Source organism: Polypterus senegalus, chromosome 4 (genome assembly GCF_016835505.1).
Source record: "Polypterus senegalus isolate Bchr_013 chromosome 4, ASM1683550v1, whole genome shotgun sequence".
NCBI classification, from domain to species: Eukaryota; Metazoa; Chordata; class Cladistia; order Polypteriformes; family Polypteridae; genus Polypterus; species Polypterus senegalus.
The window spans coordinates 111,865,104-111,888,102 of NC_053157.1; the positions used below are offsets into that span (position 1 = coordinate 111,865,104).

At 39.0% G+C, this 22,999-nt stretch overlaps 1 protein-coding gene across 3 annotated transcripts in view; it reads right to left on the reverse strand.

Annotated features, from left to right (window-relative positions):
* The window catches only part of palld (palladin, cytoskeletal associated protein), a 451,471-nt gene that overhangs the window by 30,636 nt on the left and 397,836 nt on the right, over positions 1-22,999 (reverse strand). For 2 of the 3 annotated variants that reach the window (XM_039751166.1, XM_039751168.1), the window contains 5 exons: positions 22,186-22,866; positions 21,129-21,264; positions 19,483-19,584; positions 12,413-12,637; positions 11,080-11,229 (listed from right to left, as the gene is read on the reverse strand). In XM_039751166.1, coding sequence (XP_039607100.1) covers positions 11,080-11,229; positions 12,413-12,637; positions 19,483-19,584; positions 21,129-21,264; positions 22,186-22,866 — 1,294 coding nt within the window. The remainder of the gene's footprint in view (positions 1-11,079; positions 11,230-12,412; positions 12,638-19,482; positions 19,585-21,128; positions 21,265-22,185; positions 22,867-22,999) is intronic. The other variant, XM_039751167.1, reaches the window with a different exon arrangement.

Sequence of the window (22,999 nt, forward strand, 5' to 3'; positions counted from 1 at the left end):
GCTTTGTGGACTTGGAAAAGGCGTTCGACCGTGTCCCTCGGGAATCCTGTGGGGTGCTCGGGAGTATGGGGTACGGACCCCTGATAAGAGCTGTTCGGTCCCTGTACAACCGGTGTCAGAGCTTGGTCCGCATTGCCGGCAGTAAGTCGAGCCCGTTTCCAGTGAGAGTTGGACTCCGCCAGGGCTGCCCTTTGTCACCGATTCTGTTCATAACTTTTATGGACAGAATTTCTAGCGCAACCAGGGTGTTGAAGGGGTCCGGTTTGGTGGACTCAGGATTGGGTCACTGCTTTTTGCAGATGATGTTGTCCTGTTTGCTTCATCAGGCCGTGATCTTCAGCTCTCTCTGGAGCGGTTCGCAGCTAAGTGTGAAGCGGCTGGGATGAGAATCAGCACCTCCAAATCGAGACCATGGTCCTCAGCCGGAAAAGGGTGGAGTGCCCTCTCAGGGTTGGGGGCGAGATCCTGCCCCAAGTGGAGGAGTTTAAGTATCTCGGGGTCTTGTTCACGAGTGAGGGAAGAATGGATCGTGAGATTGACAGGCGGATCGGTGTGGCGTCCGCAGTGATGCGGGCTCTGCAATCGGTCTGTCGTGGTGAAAAAAGAGCTGAGCCGTAAGGCAAAGCTCTCAATTTACCAGTCGATCTACGTTCCTACCCTCACCAATGGTCATGAGCTATGGGTAGTGACCGAAAGAACGAGATCGTGAATACAAGTGGCTGAAATGAGTTTCCTCCGCAGGGTGTCTGGGCTTTCCCTTAAAGATAGGGTAAGGAGCTCAGTCATCCGGGAGGGGCTCCTCCGCATCGAGAGGAGTCAGATGAGGTGGCTCGGGCATCTGATCAGGATGCCTCCTGGACACCTCCCTGGTGAGGTGTTCCGGGCATGTCCAACCGGGAGGAGGCCCCGGGGAAGACCCAGGACACGCTGGAGGGACTATGTCTCCCGGCTGGCCTGGGAACGCCTTGGGATTCTCCTGGAAGAACTGGACGGGGAGAGGGAAGTCTGGGCTTCTCTGCTTAAGCTGCTACCCCCGCGACCCGACCTCGGATAAGCGGAAGAGGATGGATGGATGGATGGATAGATATTTTTCAGTAACACTGAACAGAAGTCTGTCCATTTCAGTTCCAACCCATAAGCCTTTTGTCATGCCTGCACTGAAGAAGAAAAAAAATTCTGCAATTTCCGGCATCACAGAAGAGCACTCAACTTAGCTACATGACTTCACACAGAGCCTTAAATGCCTGCATGTGGAACTTATATTGTATTAAAGAGTTAGCAGACCTACAGGAACGTTTAACAATTTGGAGAACAGACTTTGTGTTGAGCACCAGGTTCCAGGTGAGTAACTTCTGGGTTCCTAGGCGTCAGTTTCAGGATAGGCAAGTGTTTTCAGGTTTTCGCTTCTTTTAGCTAGTGTGCTTTTCTCTATGCCTAGTTAGTTATTACATCTTTTCAGTTGTGGCAATCAACTTTTGTTACCCGTTCTATTACACTTGCTAAACAAACAGGCCCTAGCCTAATGTTACTAGAATATGTTTATCTCTGTTGTAAGTTTCTTTGGACAAAAGCATCTGCTAAGTAAATAAATGTAAAAGTAAGTCTATCTTCACGATTATGTCTGCAGTGTGTGTGATAACTTAGGTTTACTTCACACAGTTCTTTCATTGTGGGTGCAATCTTAGCTAGCTTTACATGTACAACACTTTTTTACACAAATGTTCTGAATTTTTGTATACATAAAGCATAAATAAGTTAACAGATTTGTTTTGGGCCACAAAAAAGTCTGTAAAGGGAGAGAGAATTGGCAACCGTGCAGTCCCTAGTGGTTACTTAACCATTAAATACACTACTTGCTGTGACAAATTACATTTTTTAGTATACAAATTTTTTTTTTGCTGTTTTCATCTTTTTCATTCATTTGCACCATCACTTTAGTTTGTGATGTCATCTTTTTGCACTCTTTCTGGAATTAATTGCAAGGAGTCCACACATCACTAATGCAGGTGATGTCACGAAGGCATCATAGCGAGGTCAGGTTGGCCATCTTTAAAACATCCACATTTAGTCTTCAAATAAAGAAAAGACTCTAGAACAGGGTTATTCAATTGGCGGCCCGCGGGCCACATGCGGCCCAGAATCAACCTCCGAGTGGCCCAGCCCGTGGTTCCGCCCATAGATAATAAATTAATATATATTATTCATAAATTGTTATTTAATATAATTTAATATAAATATATAGTATATTAATATAAAGTATTTATTATGTCTATGGTCCCATAAAAGCCGCATTCCTACGTAAATTACATAGCCTGCAACACGCAAACAATGCAGAGCGTACCTATAGTAGCTTAGATTACTATCAATATGTCTTTCTCAACACTGAAACGTAAAATTGCCAATGAAAACCGTAAGTTTAACCCTGCCTGGACTGACAAATACTTGTTTATTTTACCGCCACATCCAAACGCCAAACCGATGTGTTTAATTTGTAATGAGTGCGTTGGAGTATTTAAAGATTACAATGTGCGGAGGCATCATGTTGAGAAACACCACACTTTTCGCACCAATTTTCCAGAGGGATCTGGAGAGGGCTGCAAAAGTGCAGAGTTTGATTGCATCTTACAACCGAGCAGTACTACCATGGTGCGGTCATTCACAGCCCAAGAGAGAGCTACTGTGGCATCCCTTCGTGTTTCCTGGATACTGGCAAAAAGGAAAAGGCCATTCACACACTCTGAAACCGTGAAGGACTGTATGCTGGCTGTCGTGGATGAGGTGATAAATGACGATAAAATTTAAAATGAGCGTGGTATCTGCTATAACAAACGTGCCCCCGTCAGATACTTCAAACATTCATAGGGTTGAAATTTTTGCTGCAGATGTGTATGAAACGCTGTTAGGAGACCTGATGAAAGCTGATACTATGTCTATAGCAGTAGATGAGTCCACAGACAAAACTGATACTGCTCAGTTGTGCATATATGTCCGTTTTTTTGATGGCAAATGCTTCCGAGAGGAGCTGCTCGGCCAACTGCCGCTAGGACACACAACTGGCGATATAGTCTTTGGGAAAATTTCCGCCTTTTTAAAGACAGTGGTCTTGATATGAAGCGTGTGTGCATGCTTGTGACAGATGGGGCTCCGTCCATGACAGGGAAAGTGAATGGTTTGGCAGCACGTTGGTCCGCTGTTGCACCTCAGTTGATCTCCTTACACTGCATTGTGCATCAGGCGGTGTTGTGCGCAAAACTAAGCGGGCTCAAAACGACAATGGACAGCGTTAATGGCTAGAATTAATTTTATTCGCACCACATCAAGCCTCCAACACTGCTTATTCCACATGCTGCTGTCAGAAATGGCTGCTGAGCACCACAAACTTCTTTTGCATAATGACGTGAGGTAGCTGTCCAAAGGCAAAGCACTGGAGCGTTTCTGCGGTCTCAGAAAAGAGATCATAACTTTCCTCGCGGCAGCAAGCAAAAAGGCAGAAACGCACTTGAGTCGCATACTGGACGACAACTTCATGGCCGATGCCTGCTTTCTGAGCGACATATTCAAACACCTGAACGATCTCAATTTGGGACTACAAGGCAGAGACAAAACTGTCATCGACCTTGTGGAACAGATCGCGCATTCCAAGTTAAACTGGACCTTTTCGCAAATGATTTGAGCACAGGCTGAATGCTGCATTTTCCGACACTCCACAAATGCATCTCACCCCCCGCACAAATCACGGATGTGATGACGGATTTCATTGCGATGTTGAAAAATAACTTTGCTGGTCGATTGGATGGACTTGATCTGCCCACAGAGTTGGCCGTTTTTGTCAGAGACCCGTTCACTGTTGCAATAGAAGGGACTTATCCGCCAGAGCTAAGAAACTGGTCCCTTCCATTGACGAGGGGAAATTCACACTCGAACTTGTTGACATGCAGTCATCTGTAACCATGGCACAGGAGCTTTCCACTAACGGGCCTGCAATGTTTTGGACTGATGTCAACGCACATCAGTTCCCTAACATTAAGAAAGTAGCGATCGTCATGCTCAGTATGTTTGGATCAACATATACATGTGAGTCAAGTTTTTCACACATGAACTCCATAAAAAGCAACTCTCGTTGCTCCCTGACTGACCATACTCTCCACCAATGCCTTCGAATTGCATTGACAACTTACGAGCCTAAAGTCACTGCTCGTTCAAAACAAAAAATGTCACTTCTCCCACTAAGTCAGCAGGGTAACTGTAGCCTACAATACATCAATATAATGTGGGATGCGTAACAGAGGCATGCCTAATCACACATGGTGATTTAAAATATGTTCCCTCAGTGTTGTTATAGTTGTGAATACTGTGCACTTTTTATTTTATGCACTTTGAGATGTTCCTGGGTCAAATGTGTGCAAGTTGTTTATTTTGTTTCAAAAGGAAACAATGTTATTTCTAATAGCCTACTACTGTGCACTATTTTGTTTTATGCACTTTGTGATCAGATAGGTCAGTTTTTTTTCTTTTGTAAGTGGGGGAAAAATAGGGGTTACCTCAGATTCTGTTAATTCAGCTCTTTTTGTATGCACCTTTTTGCTCTGCAAACTGACTAAAGTTAAAAGAGAAACAATGAATAAACCTTATATTTTTCAATAAATTTGTTTGTGTTAGTTTTAAAATTTGTCATTACGAGCTGCTTTGCCGCTAAAATGACTGGCCCAGCTAACCTTCTTCGTTTGACAATCTGGCCCAACTGAATTTGTAATTGAATAGCCCTGCTCTAGAATGTTAGTTTCCTGAGACACTTCATTACTTTGGCTTTTATTTTGTTTTTGCCCTAACATTTAGCATTGTCTAGATATAGATAAAGACGGGGTAGTGTGCTAGACAGGAGAAACAGATGTGATCACAGTGTGAAAATTAAAGAGAAACTTTTGGCAAAGTCTAAGGGTAATGCAAAGCTCTCCAGTTAGCAACCACTGTTTTGTGTTGTTTGCTTTTGGCTCTTATCTTGGTTATCCGTTCTACTCAGTTGAACTCCACCACCTTGGTTGCGGCACTAAGAACTGCTACACCCCAAAAACCCACATCCCACCCTTTGCACACTCCAAGGGAGAAATGTCAATCACAGACAGCGATACTTGAATTTCTAATGGGGAAATACTCCTTGCTTCTTAGGTTACTTCTTCAGTGTAATGTATAGGGGATTGGCATTTACTGTATGTATATCCTCTTCAAGTACTGCTTTACAATACACTGTACAACCACATCTGGACTTTAAAATGGGACTATACACTACTGCTGAAAAACAAAAAAGAATACTGTACTTGAGTGAACAATGTAAACAAATTGAAATTGTACACATTTGATAAAGATACTAGGTAATCCTGTACTCCTGCATTATAAGATGCAGGTCTGCAGTGTGGTACTCGAGGTGGTGTCGAGAGGGATAGCTGCTGTACATAACATATGCAAATATTGGTGTCCAGCGACTTTGAGTGGTGGAAACCTCCATTGGAAAGCCAGAATGAAGCTGTGGAGAATGGACTGTAAGAGGAGGATCCTTGTGCAGCAAGATTCAAGTGGAATTTTCTCTGGGAATCAGGCATATTATGAGTAATTGGACCGGACATGAGGGATTAACATTACTGTGCTCTGGGGTAGGAACTGCAGAGTGGGGTGCAGAGACATTTTAGGCATGTTCCCAAAACAGGTTAGAGACATTTGTGCCAAAACACCATTAAAATTTTCCCATGTTTTAATTTATAAAACACAGATCATTGGCTCAAACTCCAATTAATCTTTACATTGAGCTCATTTCCTTTACCCAACTATGGCGGTTCATTACAATAAATGCTCAAATGTCACATTATCCCTGCTGATTCTCTCTTTCAATTAAAAAAAAATTCACTTTCTTGTACAATTATGTTTTGCAGTGACCTTCAACAAAAGCCAAGTCACTAAAGCCAGAAATGATCAAATGCAGGAGTGTTTCCCCTCATGGGCAATTTTGGATAATAAAGCAAGTAGTGACCTAATAAAATTATTACTAGACTGACACCTTTATTCAAGAGGACTTACAAGATTTGAGATACAGCTAGTTACATATCTTTTGCTTTTCTAATTGGAGCACAGACAAGTGAAGTGACTTGCTTATAGTGTCACACAGGTTCAGTAGCAGGATTTCAACCCACAACCTCTGGGTTTGAAGTCTAAACCACTATAACACTTCTTACAAATACTATTAAAAATACAGATATTGTCTAAAAAAGCACTTAATTATTTGCATAGCACTTCTGAAACACCCAAATAACTGACGGCACTATAACTAATGCCTAATGTCTTACAAAGTTTCCAGGGTGAAGCTGGGTAACACAGCTAATTTTTTATAACATTTTAAATTTCACTCTGACTTCTCTTGCCTTGCACTTTTAAACTGTACTCTGCCTCATAAGCACAAGCATTTTGACTGTACTTTTTTTGGAAAGCTAAAACTGATCCTGACACTTGTCAGATTAATGTAAGTTTTCCGCATTCCTCATACCAAAATGATAATGAAAATTAACATTGTACAAGTGTTCATATCATTCCTATGTCAAATGTTGATGTGATTAATTCAAACATTTGCTTAGAAATTGGGTAGTAAACAGCAAAAAACCAAATACTTTGATAATTATCCCATGGGAAAGCACGGGCTGTCATTTAGTCAGCTATGATGTGGGTAACAAGTAAACAGTTCCACCTGATCCAGAGTACAGGACTTTCTATGGTGATTCTAAGCAGATGGCATTGCAAATCACAAGGCAAACAAGGAGTGATACATGTGCTAATAAACGTCTGAGAGCAAATAAACCTAGCATAGAGGAAGAGCTCCTAACTAAAGTATCTATCCAAACTCTTGAATGACTTTGGTCTTAGCATGTAAACCAAAGCTGAAGACTCATTCTCCTATTGTAATGGCTTCTTTCACAGCAGCTGTTGAGGCTGTACATATGTCATAACAGAACACCCTCAAACCCACTTAATGCAATTGTACAGGGAAGCAAAGCCTGTCCTGACAGCACTGGACGCTAGGTAGGAGATGGCAGGGGTCAATTTGATTAATCAATGACTCTTTAATAATTGTGTCAATCCTTGTGATGTGCAATTGTTTTTGTACACTGCTAGTACCTGGTCTTAATGTCTGTTAGGTTCTCATTCATTCCATATCCCTGAGACCGCTCCTTTCCACTTTTTTGTTTGTATTTTACCTTTTATGTTGTATATGTTAATTGTTGTTTTGCCATGTATTCAAATTTTACAGCAATTTAAAATACAGACACTGGAGGGAACCATAATAGATCTCCATCTGCCTCAACTCCCTGATTTTTGGACTCTTAGGCTTTCTGTATATGCTCTAATTTTGCTCATTTAATGGTTGTTATTGCTTAGATTTTTGAATAGACTTGGTGTATTTGGAGTTTGGAATTTAATATTGTCAGTTAAGATTTTTGTTTTTGAATTTTTTTGTTTTCTAGGATTTTGTCTTTTGTTGTAAATAATTTTGGCTTTTGGGGTGGAATTTATGTGTGTTTGAATTTCCTGTTTAGGAAGGTAATAGTAAGGTCAACATTTAATTCTGTTTTGCTAGTCTTTGACATTTTCCTTCTCCATGCTGCTTTCCTTTAGCACTCTGGGTGGGGCAGGTTGACCAGTTAGCCCGGGGCAGATGGTTTCTCTTTGGATGGGAATTTAGTGCTTCATTTGGCATCCAATCTTAGCGTACCAATATCTTTCAATGTAGTAATTAATATTTAGGCACTGTGATAGACGGCCAGCAGTTTTTCCAGGACACTGCCTCCCCCAGAACGCTAGGTGGCAGCTCCCCTGGACAGCAGCAGTGCCTCAGATTCCTTCAGGGCATCCTGGGACATGGAGTCAATTTTCTAAGCCCTGTTGAGTGTAGTGGGTGCCGCCAGGGGGAGCTCATAAAGGACCTGTGGACTCATACTTCCCCTACAACCTGGAAGTGCTTCGAAGTCAGGAGGACGGAAGCCCACAGTACTTCCTTACTGCCTAAGGACTGATGATTCATCATTTTACCCGGAAGAAGAGGAGCACTTCCGGATCAATGAAACCCTGCAAGAGAGCCGGAGTTGGGAGGGAGTGTGACAGAGCTGCTGGGAGGAGAGAACTGTATTATTGTGATTATTGATTATTGTGAATTGTAGTGTTTGTGGTGCTTTGGGTCACTATATTTAAGAAAATAATTAAAATTCTGCTTAGTGCTTTTAAACGTGTGTCCTGAACATCTGTCTGTTCGGTTTCACAGGGCACAAGTGCCATCTAGCATCCACAGCACATTAACCACCAATTTATTCAAAAGTCTATATGTGTAGGTATCTACTATGTATGAATAGTTCTAATTACTGTACATGTGGTTTGTAGTTTTCCTTTTATCTACACTGTACAAATGTGAATAACACTCTGGGCAAGTTAATGTAAGTGTGCTGAATAAGAATGAATTGACCTCAGTGTCCACCACATCTCCCTACAGAGTATACTGCGCAGGTCAGAGCCACTGGGCAGTGAACAGGCAGATGATGTAAGATGATGTCTTCATCACACCCTATGTTTCTTCTCAACGCCCTGTTGGAAAGTTTTGACTATACTGAGTAATTTCCTGGGCGGTAGGCTAAGTTGATGTCTCACAAAGTGTAAGCATGTGGCTTTTTTAAAAGTCATACGAAAGTTTTGAAATGTTATCAATTTTTAGTGAGTGGGTAATTAAACTGATGTAAGGTTACAAATGGCCTAAGAAACTTTAGCTAGTTTTACTGGACCAAAGCCAAGAGAGACAGACATGCTTTACATGGGCCCTAAACAAGTGAGGAGAGCTGAACATTTAAAATACATTTACTACCTGCCAAATATATCTGAATTCAAAAGTCAAATCACATGGCTGGAGTAGTTTTACACAACTATACAGTATATGGGTAATGACAGGTAAGACGACGTCTTAGCTTGGTGGCTTAGTAGCAAGAATCAGGCAGCAACTGTGACATGGGAGATATGGCGCTACGTCTGTATAATACCAGAGCTGAACATTCTTCAGTCACTAAGTGTATATCCATGAATTTCTGAACGTACTCTTTCAATTGTAAAACTCGGGTGATACCAACAGCTCAAGGTGCAAAGCAGGGAACATTACACACACAGTCACCAAATAACCTAACAATTACAACTTTGGGATGACGAAGGGAAACCCAGCTGTTAAATAAATACATGTGGACTTACACAGAGATGGCTATGGCACTTTTTCTTCTTTTGATATTTGTTTGTGAACCATATAAAATAAACTTTGGCTTTTAAAAGGTATAACTTAGCTGCTTCTTGCAAGTTTTTGGGGGAATTTTTTTTTTGCATTACCTCTTATATATTAATTTCATCCTGCCTCTAGCATATACTGTATAATTCAAAAATGAAATATGCCAATTCCACAAAATCTTCAGTCAAATTTCTTTAAACATTGAGGTTGAGGTTAGGTGCACGCACCCACCACATGACATTAGAAGAAAATTAAAAAAACAACAAATTTCAAATGTGGACTAAGAGATGAAGGTACACTAAAGGAAAACAGTGTAAGGAGAACATCGATGAGGACAGGACACCACCTCATTTCATCATGGATGCTTCTCTGCTACATCATTACTGTCACTAATGAAATCCATTTATGATTCACATTTCTGTGATCAGATTCTATAGTTGTAAGAAAAAACATTCAATAAGGAACTGATTCAGGATTAAGGAGATACTTGTTTTTAAAATACCATCGTTGTAATTGACAACTCTAATTGACTTTGTCTCAGTGCGTGTGCCCTGTGATGATTCCGGGTTGGCTACAGCTTTGAACCCAAAAGTTGCAGAGACAAGCTCTGGTTCCATGTGACACAGAGTTGGATTAAAGGAATACTCCATCCAAAAATTACATTTTTTAACTTACCCTATGTAATTTGTAGTTAAGCTATGGAAAAAAAGTTTAACCTTATGTTTTCTTGCAGAACAGAGGTAACAAAGTTTGAGATTGAATAGGTGTTTGAATTAAATACCCACATCCCACCACCACCACTACCACCCTGTTCACTAGTCAGGCGGCCAGCCCTGTAACTGCTTATTCATTGTCCTTCATTTGGTGCATCTCTATTGATATAAATATACCAAGATGAGGCAGGTCTACAATTCAATGCTCACTAACTCGAGTATGTTATGTTTTCGCTCACAAGAACATTTTCTGAAAGTGATTGATTTAATAATATTTTAGTAAAAATGGGCATGTTTGGACATTTTCAGCATATGACTGCTTGACCTGGCATATGGACTATACGACATGAGTAACCTGAAAAAATTTTTATACACATTTTAAATGTTGTTTCCCGTTGTCCAGAGTTGGTCGCCATCGATGCCTATTCTAACAGAAATGTTTTTATCTGTTTCTGCATGAAAACATAAGATTAAAATATTTTCTAAGCCATCACTATAAACTACATGGGGTAAGCAACATAAAAATATATATTCTATAATATAGTATTCCCTTAAGTGGGTTTGAAAATTAATGGTTAGATGAATTGATACTGTCATTAAATCAGTATTACTTACTGTAAGTCACAAATCTGTAAAACTTGATAGTAAACAAAACGGCCGGTTATGAAGTACAAAAAGATCCTTGTGCATTTTCAAACCTTTTTAAGGCATTCATGCATAGTAAGCAACTAAAAACCCCATTCTGTCCAAGAAAAATGGAGGATTCCTGCTTAGTGATCTCAGCAAATTTAACCAAGAAAATGGTAAGCACCACAAGGCACTGTACAATACAATTAACAACAGTACATTGCACATTCCCTTAATCAGTGCATTTCATTTACAGTTTAAAAAAGTAGACAAATACAGCTACAGCTTTCAATACAGAATATGAAATCCTGAAACGGGCTGCCATATTGTTCTCTGAGAAAAATTGTCATCACAGGCCCAGCCTCAGAAAAGTATTTTCATAACTAATATTCAGAATCCTACTTTTTTTACAAATATGTTTCCATGCCAGTGTAAAAGAGGTACCTCGGGGTTGGCAGACATGATGGTGTAATTTCCATCATCATCCAAGGAAACAGCAGTAATATGTAGAGAGCATGTCCCATCAGGCTCACGGGTAATCTTGTAGTGTTCACTCCTTTTGGAAATCTGCTTGCCATCTTTAAACCAGTAGATCTGTGGGATGTAATCAAGAGATTCATGTCTGAAGACACCATCCTTTCTGAGTCTAGTTTTCCTAAAGTACAGAACTCTTATGTAAGTAATAACAGTTTATGAACTAAATTCATTCATTCAAACAATGGTGGTCAATTCTTGTTAATTTAGGGACTTCAGAATAATGCTTAATGAAGAAATGCTTTCTAACATTCATATAAAATATATGTTAAGCCATCTTCTATCTGTGGCTCCGTCTATTGTATTTGTTAAAGAACTGATTGTATTGAAAGAGCTGTCATTCTCTTAGCTTATTCTGATTCAAATTTAAACACTTCTGTTATGTTACCTCTCAAATATCTTCTTCTCAGGGCAAATGAGTTTACCTCCTTCAGTCTTTTCTTTTGGTTTTACAAACCAACTAACATACCTTTAAGTCAAATAATGGATTAGCTTTTTCCGTGTCAGGTTTCAATGTGTATTTATTAAGGATGAAACTGTGCTTTTAAACTGTTGGTGAAAGAACACATTAACTCATGGCAAGAACAAGTCAGTCTCAGATAGGATTTTTAATTTTGATTTGAGGTAAAAAAAAAAAAATGAGCCTGTGTGATCAGGAAAACTTCTTCTGATGAACTGCAATAAATCATGTTAAACTGCAAAAGGGAATGAAAAACAGAAAATGGAATTCACCAAGATAACAGTTTACAGGAACGGAACTGCAATGGTATTTTGGTGGCAACATCAGCAAATACTTTTGGCTAACAAGATTATATGATTTAAAATGACAGTCTTCATGGTAGATACACCCTCTGACATTAGCTGTTACATTTTTTTTGTATCAAGCAGGAATATTATCTAGAGCAAGAACAAAACTAGCAAACACTCTTACTATGAAATTACCACTGTGGATAGGCACAGCACTGCATATTTACTTGTTTTTTTAGCATAAAGTTTTATCCAATGCCAACTGCAAATTGCAGGTATACATTTCTCCAGTTGCAGCTCAAGTGGTGGGGATGAACCAGCAACCCAACACCAAAAGGCATGATTCCATCCGAAGAAAAAAAAAAAACCCAAAATATCCAATCTGAACTCAAAAATAGCTGCATACTAATCAAAAATGCCCTTCAAGAGTATATTTGCATACGCTGTGCATATATGGAATACTTTATGCATAAAGAATATATGTTTCTTCACTTACTTTTGGCTTGGGATCTCCAATGACTTTGCAGGTGAACGTGACTGGCATGCCCTCAAACACCTTGTAATGCTTCAGTCTGATATCAAAAAATGGAGCCACCATCTCACCAGGAGATTCTCCTTCTTCATGCTGTACCTCATCATCTGACTCCTCCACTGAAGATCGCTCCAAGCGGTACTCAATCTCACTGATCAGGCGTTGCTCAAAGCTGGACACTTTGTACTCCTGTAGCAATCACAGCCAACCAGGCAGCTATTAATGATTTGGAAGCAAACAATTTCCACCGGACGTTGCATCTACCTTGTGAAAGCCAGGCGGAACACTACAAGTACAACAGATTGAAATAGTGCTGGGGAACAGCCCATGAATACAATAAGTATCAGTACTGACATCTAACACAGCAAATGCCCCTTGACAAAAGAGTGTCTTGAACTGGAAGATTGTTTTTTCAAATAAAATGGAGCAAATGAAATATGTTTTTTTAATTCAGTACTACAAATACTGAATGATCTCCCTGGTTTTACCCAAATATTCTTTAGTCTCCCGTATCTATATTTTTCCTAGTGAGGGCTCCAGAGTCTTCTCTGAGCGTAAGTCAGAAAATAATCCCTGGACTAAATTGTTTTGCATGGCCACTTAAATTCTGACAGTCTTTAAATTTTCAGAGACAGCCAAAGAAAACTCACTTAGACATGTGGTGAACATGCCATCTCCACTCAGAATGCACTGCAGCTGGAAATTGAGTCAGTGGTCTAAACTATGAATAATGCCATTGTATTAACATGCTGCTCCATTTATAAATACAGAACAATTTTTTAACACATCTAGGTACATAGTAAAAAACAATAAGTTTAATAGTACAACACATCAAGAAGCATAGCAAATGTGCAGTCATCTGCTCTGTTAGGTCATTATCTCTAAACACGTAGTCATGTATGAGAGTGGCGGTAACACTTCAGTTCATATGATTTAATTCTACATGGCTGGACAGCCAGAAAATGAAGAAAGGTGCCATTCAAATCCAAACATGCGGCTAATGACTTATAGGGATACCATCTGCTACTTGAGCGTAATATTACTAAGTGTGTCTTTATTAGTCAGCCTAAAGACTTTGGCAACTTTGTGGTCTTATACCTCAAATATTGCGTTATTTTGTTTTATGAGATCTTTCACACTGGGGGAGTCTACTTAAGTCACTCTGACTGAAAAATTTAATTTATGGTGCCCATTTACATTCTTCCACTTAAATGATCATATTGTAGTCAGGACAGTTTTCTTTTTTGAAAATAAAATAAAAAAAAAAACAAAACTGCTGCACAACATCTGGAGAAACTGACTTTTGTAACATCATATTGCAATTATTGCTTGCAATTGATCAAAGTGAGAACATGATTATGGGGCTCAAGGATATGCTTCCGGTATATGGCAAAGAACAGCACGTTGCTCAGTAATCTTGGCAGTGCAAACTGCAAGAGTCTTGAGAGTCTTTTTCTCTGAACTCCATGTTCTTAGAAGAGAGGAAAACCTAAAACTGTCCTATTGTCATTTTGAAAACCATTTCAAGGCACAAGACAGATGAGAGTGCAAAAAGCAGTTACAATGTACAAATACTTGGTTGTAGCACTCCTTTAAATACATTCTAACATGTCCTTCTGATTTTCTTCAAACATCATCTCTCTGTTCTTGGGCGTAGCATTTCCTGTGAAGTTCATTTAAAATGAAGCTGTGAGGGTAGGCAGCTTTTAGAAACATGGGGGCATCCTGGGGCAAAATAAAGAAAATAACCTGCTTGGCCTTTCAAATGAAAATGAAACTTACTCACTTAAACAAAACTGTCTAGTTAGGCTTACATCCCAGAATGCTCAGCAGAATACCTATACTCTTAACAATGCACAGCAATTGTCACCTGTGCATGATGAGATTTACCAACCTCCATCTATATGGATGGATTACAGTAAAGTGGGAAAACTGGATGAAACTGTACACAGAAATAGGTTATAATTTCACTGTAATTAAGTTAATTTGCATTCACTAAAGTATGCTCCTTAAAGATGATAGACTGCTTCCAGACCGAATCCTGCCCTGCATATATTACTACCAGAAAAGCATTCTATAAACCTGACTGAGAAAAATGGGATATAAAATTGAACAACAGCAGCATTTTGTATTGCAATAATGGCATTTTGAAATGTTCATAGTCTTTCTTTAAAGTTCTCAAAGTAGATCAACAAGATGCTTTATGAACATGAGCAAGAACTGGCAAGAATCTGCAATTATTTAGGAAGTATAAGATACACAGACACAATTCAATGTATTCAATTCTGGTAGTTGTGGCCTATAAGTCATTATTCTAGTTTTTGGATTGTAGCTTACATACTTAACTTAGGAAGGTCGGACTGGAATCCCTTAGCCAATGCAATATATACTCGGAAAATGTGTTCCACCTGTATGCTAGTCCATATTTCTGTCATCTGCATTTCTCAGTTCAGTTTCAGCACTTAAGGGTAGGGAGTGGTAACTTTCTTAGTAACGAAAAGATAAAAAAGCAATTCTTCCAATGTTTATAATCCCAAAAGGCCTTTAACCAGATGTTTAGGGATACAAAGCAGGATGAGAACAAGGGAGTTAACAAGGGACTTTGACCGGGGCAGTGCTACTTGGAAAACTTGAATCATTAACCTATTCAAGAGAACTGTATGTATATGTAAAAATACTTTGTATGAAAACAAATAATATATGTGCAAATATCTTTTTAAAGCTATTTAATGTTTATAAACAAATTAAATTTGAAGCTTTGCACTTTGAATTTGTATTTAATAATTTCAATAATCCAACTAAAGAAAAAGCCTTCCTGTATATTTTGAAAAATTCAGTTTTTTATGAAGAATAAGAGCATCATAGACTTTCACAAACATTTAGTGTGGTACTCTTAATTTCAGTCTAGGTTTCTGCAATTATTAAATTTCAAACTTCTCCTTATCAAATGGAAGACATCACCCTCACTTATTTAACATGCATTTAGTGTGTAGAAGTGCACAAATAACTTTGTTAAGTGAATAGGAAATGTTTTCAGCAAAAGTTTTTTTCTAACAGTAGCAAATGAATATCTTCCATACTGTATAGCAGGGCCTGGAGAATATGACTGGAGTTTTGATCAGATGAGCAGAATGTCCAGCTTGGCTTGAGGCACTTGACTCTTAGAATAACATAGTCCAGTCAAGTGAAGATTTTTAGGTATTACTACAGTATATTTTATACTTTGCTCCTTTAATTATTTTAACTCATTACACTTTGTACCTACATCAGACAGAATCTGTCTGAAGAGAAATGAATGCATAAAACAGGCTCCCATATAAAATCTGCTCTTGTGTAAAATAAATATACACACCAGATGCTCAGAACTGTCAGGAACTGAAAGAGTGGCAAGTCTTTTGGACCCTGCATTATGACCCCATGATTACCACTTGCTTTCACTCTGCACAGCTTACCACTGACCAGTCAGCCAGCATTCTAAGGTGACTTCTTAAAAACATAATATGCAGACATATGCGCCAGCTGGGCTCATAAAATATGCAACAAAGGAGCCAAGCATGAATATTTTCTCCACAAGCTAAATTTAGCCAGGAACAGCCAGTGATCAAGAAGACCAAGCAAACGTACTTTTGATTTTAATAGTCTGCCATATGGCTCTAATTAATTAGTGACTTTAGAGATGAGAGCTCCAGCTGCCATGGCGAGAATGCCTTTAAAAGAAACACAACCAGAAGAAACTAAAGATTCTACAGAATTGGTAGATGCCTCTAAAAATCCAAAGGTCTAGTCACTTTGACAAAACCAGAAATAAAATGATTCTGATTCTGCTAATCTTGCTGTGCCTCACACTAACCTGCACTCTATGGGTGAGAGGGCTTTCAGCTCCACGGCACCCAGACTTTGGAATGACATCCCAAAATTAATTAGATCGGCTGACTCCATTCATTCTTTTAAAAAACAACTTAAAACACATCTATTTACCAATTCATCCATCCATTATCCAACCCGCTATATCCTCACTACAAGGTCACAGGGGTCTGCTGGAGCCAATCCCAGCCAACACAGGGTGCAAGGCAGGAAACAAACCCCAGGCAGGGTGCCAGACCACTGCAGCGCATCTATTTAGGAAGGCTTTTAACTTCACTTTCTGCCCTTTCTTTCAGTTTATCTGTCCAAGTGCTCAGATAATTTGTGTATCTGTTATATCACAAATCAGGTTATTTGTTAGGTTTTTCTTTTAGTATTGAATTTAGTATTTTACTCTGGTTTATTGTTGTTTATTCTATTTAATGGTTTGTTTTCTGTTTCATTGTTCTATTCAGTAAAAACATTTGTATCCAATGTTCCATATACCCTGCAGTTTTTTCTAAGACTCTGTGATGCGCCTTGAGCATGAGAAAGGCGCTATATAAATAAAATGTATTATTATTATTAAAATGGCATGTGTCACCTGATATGCTGTGTACAAGGTTAGAGAATAATGTGAAAATGAATATACTAGAAAAGAAAAAGACATGGTAAGTCTCAAGGTCAGTCTAGAAAAGCCTTAGATGTGAAAATGAAACTGTTTAATAAAAGGGAAATTGTCAGACAAAAGTAAAAACTATTAAGTAAAAGCTACTTTCTGTAAAATATTGTAAATACATTTTGCTCTCTGTCAGTTTTACCTTTAAGAGGACAACAATTACAAAGTCAAATAAACAGAAATGTCATAATTGCCTGCCAGAATATAAACTATGCTTAATCCAAAACATAGTTGCAGAGAGCCAAAGCCTAATCTGGTAGCACTGGGTGCATAGTAGGAATGGTTCTTGTCCATTCCAAGGTACACTGGCATTCACTATAAGAATTTAACAACGATGATTTAATATGGTCTTTATTTTTTGAGAATGTTAAAAGACTACCAAGAGGGAAAACCCAGACATTCATTGGAAAGAACATGCAAATTCCATACAAACAGAAACTGAGCCACTGGAGCAGGGAATTTACATTGAATTCTAGGCCTGGATATTGTGCATTTTACCTGGTGCGAGTAAATGTGCCATGCAATGAGCTGGCACCACATCCTGGGTGGTTTCTTCCTTGCACTTAACACTCTTAAGACAGGCACTGACAACCGTGACCCTTAATTGAACAGTTGGATGGATTTTTGAGTTTAATCTTTTTTTTTTTTCCATCCATCCATCCATTATCCAACCTGCTATATCCTAACTACAGGGTCACGGGGGTCTGCTGGAGCCAATCCCAGCCAACACAGGGCGCAAAGCAGGAAACAAACCCCGGGCAGGGCGCCAGCCCACCGCAGATCTTTTTTTTATATCTCTATAAATTTTATTGTTCAAGCAACTGATTTCATAAAACCAAAGGCTGGCAAATATGAAAAGTTAAAAATAAAATATACAGACCAATTCAAATGGGCTTTTTTTAAAAGAGCGTTGTTCATGTTTTAGACATTTTTTTAACGTCACCCTTTTTCTTATTAAGCATTTAAAGGATAAATCTAAACATCTTGTTCTCACAAAAGACATTTAATTTTAATTGCTAAATAAAACATAGACATTTATCAGGGTAACCTTTAAATGATATACATTGTTGACTAAAGAAACTACATTTTCTCGTTTCTCGTTTTGCCGGCATCAACATTTGGTTATGGAGAAGTAACACTGGATAACAGCTTTTTGCTTCCTTAAAAAGTTTTGGTGATTGTGATAGGTAGTGTCAAGCTGATCACAAATGTATTTTTAGATTAACTGTATCATGTAGGAATTTGAGTAACATGAAATTATGTTTTTTTGACTAGCACATTTAGTGATGCAGGGACACTGCACTAATTTAATTAAGCTAAAAATACTGTCCTGCTAATTTTCGTTTGTACTCTTCATCTTATGCTTCTTGTTTCAGTGTCCAATAGTTGGCCAAGAATTGATGGATTACACTTCTCTGATACAGTTTTCCATTGCCATAGTTTACTCCATATTCATCACTGACTGTACCAAGATCAGCAGCAAGGAAGTCCAGATGTGAATGCAGAAAACAAATCTTTAGTGCCATGTTGCACTGCACGGCTTTATATACTTAAAGCTTGTTGTTCATCAGCTGGACAAAGTGCTAGTGCTCTGTATGTGCCAAGAAAATTTCCTTGAATACCTTCTATTTGATTTTCCCCAGCCTCACTAGCAGATATTCAAACCATTGTCATTGATGACATGTATGATTTGTGGCCTTTCTTAATTTTATAATCTATTATTTGAAGAAATGTGTCTCAAAAATCTAAATTCTTCACCTTCCTTGTTCATTCCTTCAGTAAGTTTTTCATCAATATTATATAAAGAGGAGGCAAAAATATCTTTGTTTGGCTGACAAGAAGTTTTTGTGCCACAGTTTTCTGCCCTACTTACAGAGCAGCCCGTTCTTTTTAACTTAATGAGACACTTCAGTACAGCTGTCCCTTTCACAGTCCTTGGCATACCCAAGCCATAGAGCCACTACCTTTAGATCACCACGAACAGTTCCAGTTGTAGTTTCTGTACTGTATATGAATAATAAATCACAAAAACAGGTGATTGTAATAAAATGGTACATGACAGGAACATTTATTCAGGAAGCAAAATTTTTGTGGTCTAGTTAGGTCATAGAACTATAAACGTATTATGTTATGTTAACTTGTTAGGTTTTGGACAGTCCAAGCCAAAAGAGAAATGCTAAAATGTCTACAGTATTGGCCAGGGTGTACTGTGGTACAGATGGTCCACAAAACCCATGTCATTTCTTTTGCAAACTTTAGAGTACAGTACATGGTTGCTATTTCTCCACCCTGTGGAGACGCAAGAGGTTTTTAGGTACTATAAGGAAAGTAGGCACCAGCTCTGACATTTACTAAAAGAAAACATTCTGGAGTATGGAGTATCTAGTCTCCTCTTGCTCATAATGTACAGTAAAACCAAATGAAACCAGTGATAAAAAACTTAAAAAGAGAGACACTACAAATCTGTGCAGCTTATCTAAATTGTGCTATACCTGTTAACCAGTGTACAAACCTGGAGGTTGGGTTCTTCTGCTGTTTCTGAGATGTTAAACACAGTGGCTGCATTGTCAGCTCCAAGGAGCCGACGGGCCATTTTCTCCTCGTATGTTAGCCTCTGGAAACAAGGATTAGTTTGAGCAAATGTTAGTGCCATGTTACTTAGGGGCTCATATGTTAAGCCATGCTGTAAAACATTTCAGTTAGAGACATTAAATATCACATTATGTTTTTTCTTGTGTTGTCCTTTTTAAACAAATATTTTTGATTATTATAAGCACTGATGGGAAAAGCAATGTCAATTACAGACTGCCCCAGAGTGGCATCTATTTTTTGACTGACCTTTACTGGGGTCTTTGCAACAGACAGCCTGCTAAATGTGCTTTAGGAATTGTTAGGCTAGCCAGGCAGCTAACTTAACCAGGTCTTCATAACTTAACTTCATCAAGATCTGGAGATCCCTGGGGATTTGTTTTTTCTCCAGAATTTACAACATGCTAGAGATTAATTTCCTCTTTTCTGCTGCTCCAAAGCATTCTGGAAGCACTGTATGATTTTAGTTTATTATATTGCAGTGCACATTATAGTGTGTGTGTGTGTGTGTGTATATATCCATATATATCTATATATATATATATATATACAGTATATCCATCCATCCATTTTCCAACCCTTTGAATCCGAACACAGGGTCACATGGGTCTGCTGGAGCCAATCCCAGCCAACACAGGGCAGGATCAAATCCTGTGTAGGGCGCCAGCCCACCGCAGGACACACACACACCTATACCCACACACCAAGCACACAATAGGGACAATTTAGAATCACCGAGCCAATGCACCTAACCTGCATGTCTTTGGACTGTGGGAGGAAACCCACGCAGACACGGGGAGAACATGCAAACTCAACGCAGGGAGGACCTGGGAAGTAAACCCAGGTCTCCTAACTGCAATGCAGCAGCGCTACCACAGTGCCACCGTGCCGTCCCTATATATATAAAAACAGATGACAAGGATGGTGATTGACTATAGCAAAATAAACTATTTTAATAACCAATCCAGACATCAGAAACCATACTTTATTTTAAAACAGAGTGTAATACTTTATTAAATCTAAACTGTATTGTATACTAGGTGGTCTATTGACCTTTAAAAATGCTGCAATGGATTACATATGAATTACACCTTACTTTATTCTAATGGCCGTCTGATTCCTTTTTTATTACATATAATATCCCAGGTATTTAATAATTATAGTATGTATAAGCATGAATATGTTGTTTATTTATATATATTTACATTTTTGACATTTTATGGTTGTATAATTTAAAAAGACAGGTAAAGTTTATTTCCACACTGAAAAGTTAAGATTAAACTGTATTTATTTAACACACTAATATCTATTTTTACTTTTGCAGATGCAAAGATGCATGCCAATGCAGCCCTTCTCAACATCCTAATGTTACAAGGTATATTACTTACATAACTACAGTCTATAAAATAATTTATTGTCTGCATTTGTATCCATTTACAGTTTTCTTTTCTTTTTGTATAACGCATGATACTGTCACATCTAAAGCATGCATAGCTTCAGTTCAGCTTGTAAACTTTGATAAATATGAACTGCTTTCACTAATACATTTCTAGCATTATCACAACTAACCTGCTGGCCATTGTTGAATCGTTCTTCTTTAAAACGAAGCTTTCTTTCCAAATCTTGTATGACAGCATCTTTGGTGCCCTGGATCTCAGAGTCTGATGCTATCCTTGTAGACCTGACATTTTTCTTTGGGAATCCCCTGTATAGAGTAAAATTTGTATGTGAAGGCATTATTATGAAGAGGAGATGACAAAATTGACTATGCTGGAGGACCAGGGATCAATAAAGGTATCTACTGGAAAATAAGGATAGTGATGTACAACCCAAAATAAAGCAGACAGCAATACAATACATTCTCTCACCTTCAACAATGCCTTTGGTGAGTATTTGCTAGAGGAAAGCAAAACCAAAACAAAGAAATAATAGTGAGATGTGTTGCTAGAAACATCTTGAAAATTGTAACCTGAATGGATTTTATTCAGGTTTTTTAGGTTCTGCGTGGAGCTTGCCACATCTACCTAGTATCTGGAAACAATCTAGCATACTAGAATAACTCTGTATTTCACTAATACAGTATATAGACATATCCTTAAAAATAAAGAAAAATGAAAGCTGTTAAAGATGGGACTCGTTTGTCAGTTTGTCCTTGCCTACATGCCTCACTCAAGCTTCACGTTAAAGATTCACTCCTTCAATTATCCATTAATTTCTGTACATGTTTTGGTCATTTTTCTGAGCCAGAGCATCTCCTGAAAGCAATGAGCATAAGGCAGGAACAAACCCTGGAATATCGCAGAGCATGCCAATGTTCACATGCAGTCACTTTCACAAGGGGCACATTTTGAGTCACCTGGTAATCTACCATGCATGCCTTTATAATGTGGCAGCAAAAATCTATACAATCAGAATATAAATATATAAGCTCTGTAAAAAACAATGACACATGACTCTTAAATGAAGAAACATGACCAAGGTGGTGGTTAACCAGATGTACCTTTGCAGCCCGATCATTCATATGCATTGTCAGCCTAATCTTTTAAGCCTCCCATTTCAAAGCGTCACACATTCCAGCTCTACTTAGTACTATAATGCTCTACAAACCATGAGAGTGCTTACTTACATAGTGCTACCACCTTTAGGTAGCCCCAGAGAGTTGACAGGCAGAGTTGGTGGCTGTGATGGCAGAACTGAGCTGAGGAATCCTGCTGGTGATTGTAGTCCTGAAAATGGAGAATTCCTCCCTTCACTTGTTATAACCTGAGCAGAAGGAAGCGGTGGGCTGGAGGACAGAGGGAGTGGAGGAGGTGGTGGCGGTAAAGGAAAATCCGGCAAGGCTCCAGCACTTGTGGGACTAAGGAATGGAGGAGGTGGTGGAGGAAAGGAAGGTGAAGAGGGAGATGTAGGTTGCTCACTTTCACTGGAGTACTGATGCTGAAAAGGAGATGTGCTGGCTTTGCTGAATTGTTTGTGTGAGGTAGGTGGGGATGTCAGGCTGGAACATGAAGAACCAGAAGAAGGAGAAAGGTACCCAGATGATGGGCTCATGGCATTTTGGGCTGCAATGAACTGTTTAGGACGTGCATAGTTGAAGGTACTGGTGGTCTGCATGGCTCCACTGGAGATGCCGTGTGAATTAGCCTGGCTGATCTGAGATGAATTTTGCTGACTGCTTTCCAGCTCTTGGAAGGAAGGAGGAGGTGGGAGTGGTGGAGATGGTGGGGAGGACTGTTGCTGAAGGGAGAAAAGGGCCTGCTGCTCCAACAGAACTTGTTCGTGTAGTGCCTTCAGTTTTTCTGGATCCCTATTAGGAGGAAGAGAGACCAAAAACAGTTATTACAACATTTGTTGCATGACATACTTATGAAATGGACAGGTCAAGTTGCTTCATAGCATGTCTACACAAAGATACATCTGCAATATGTCACACTTAAACA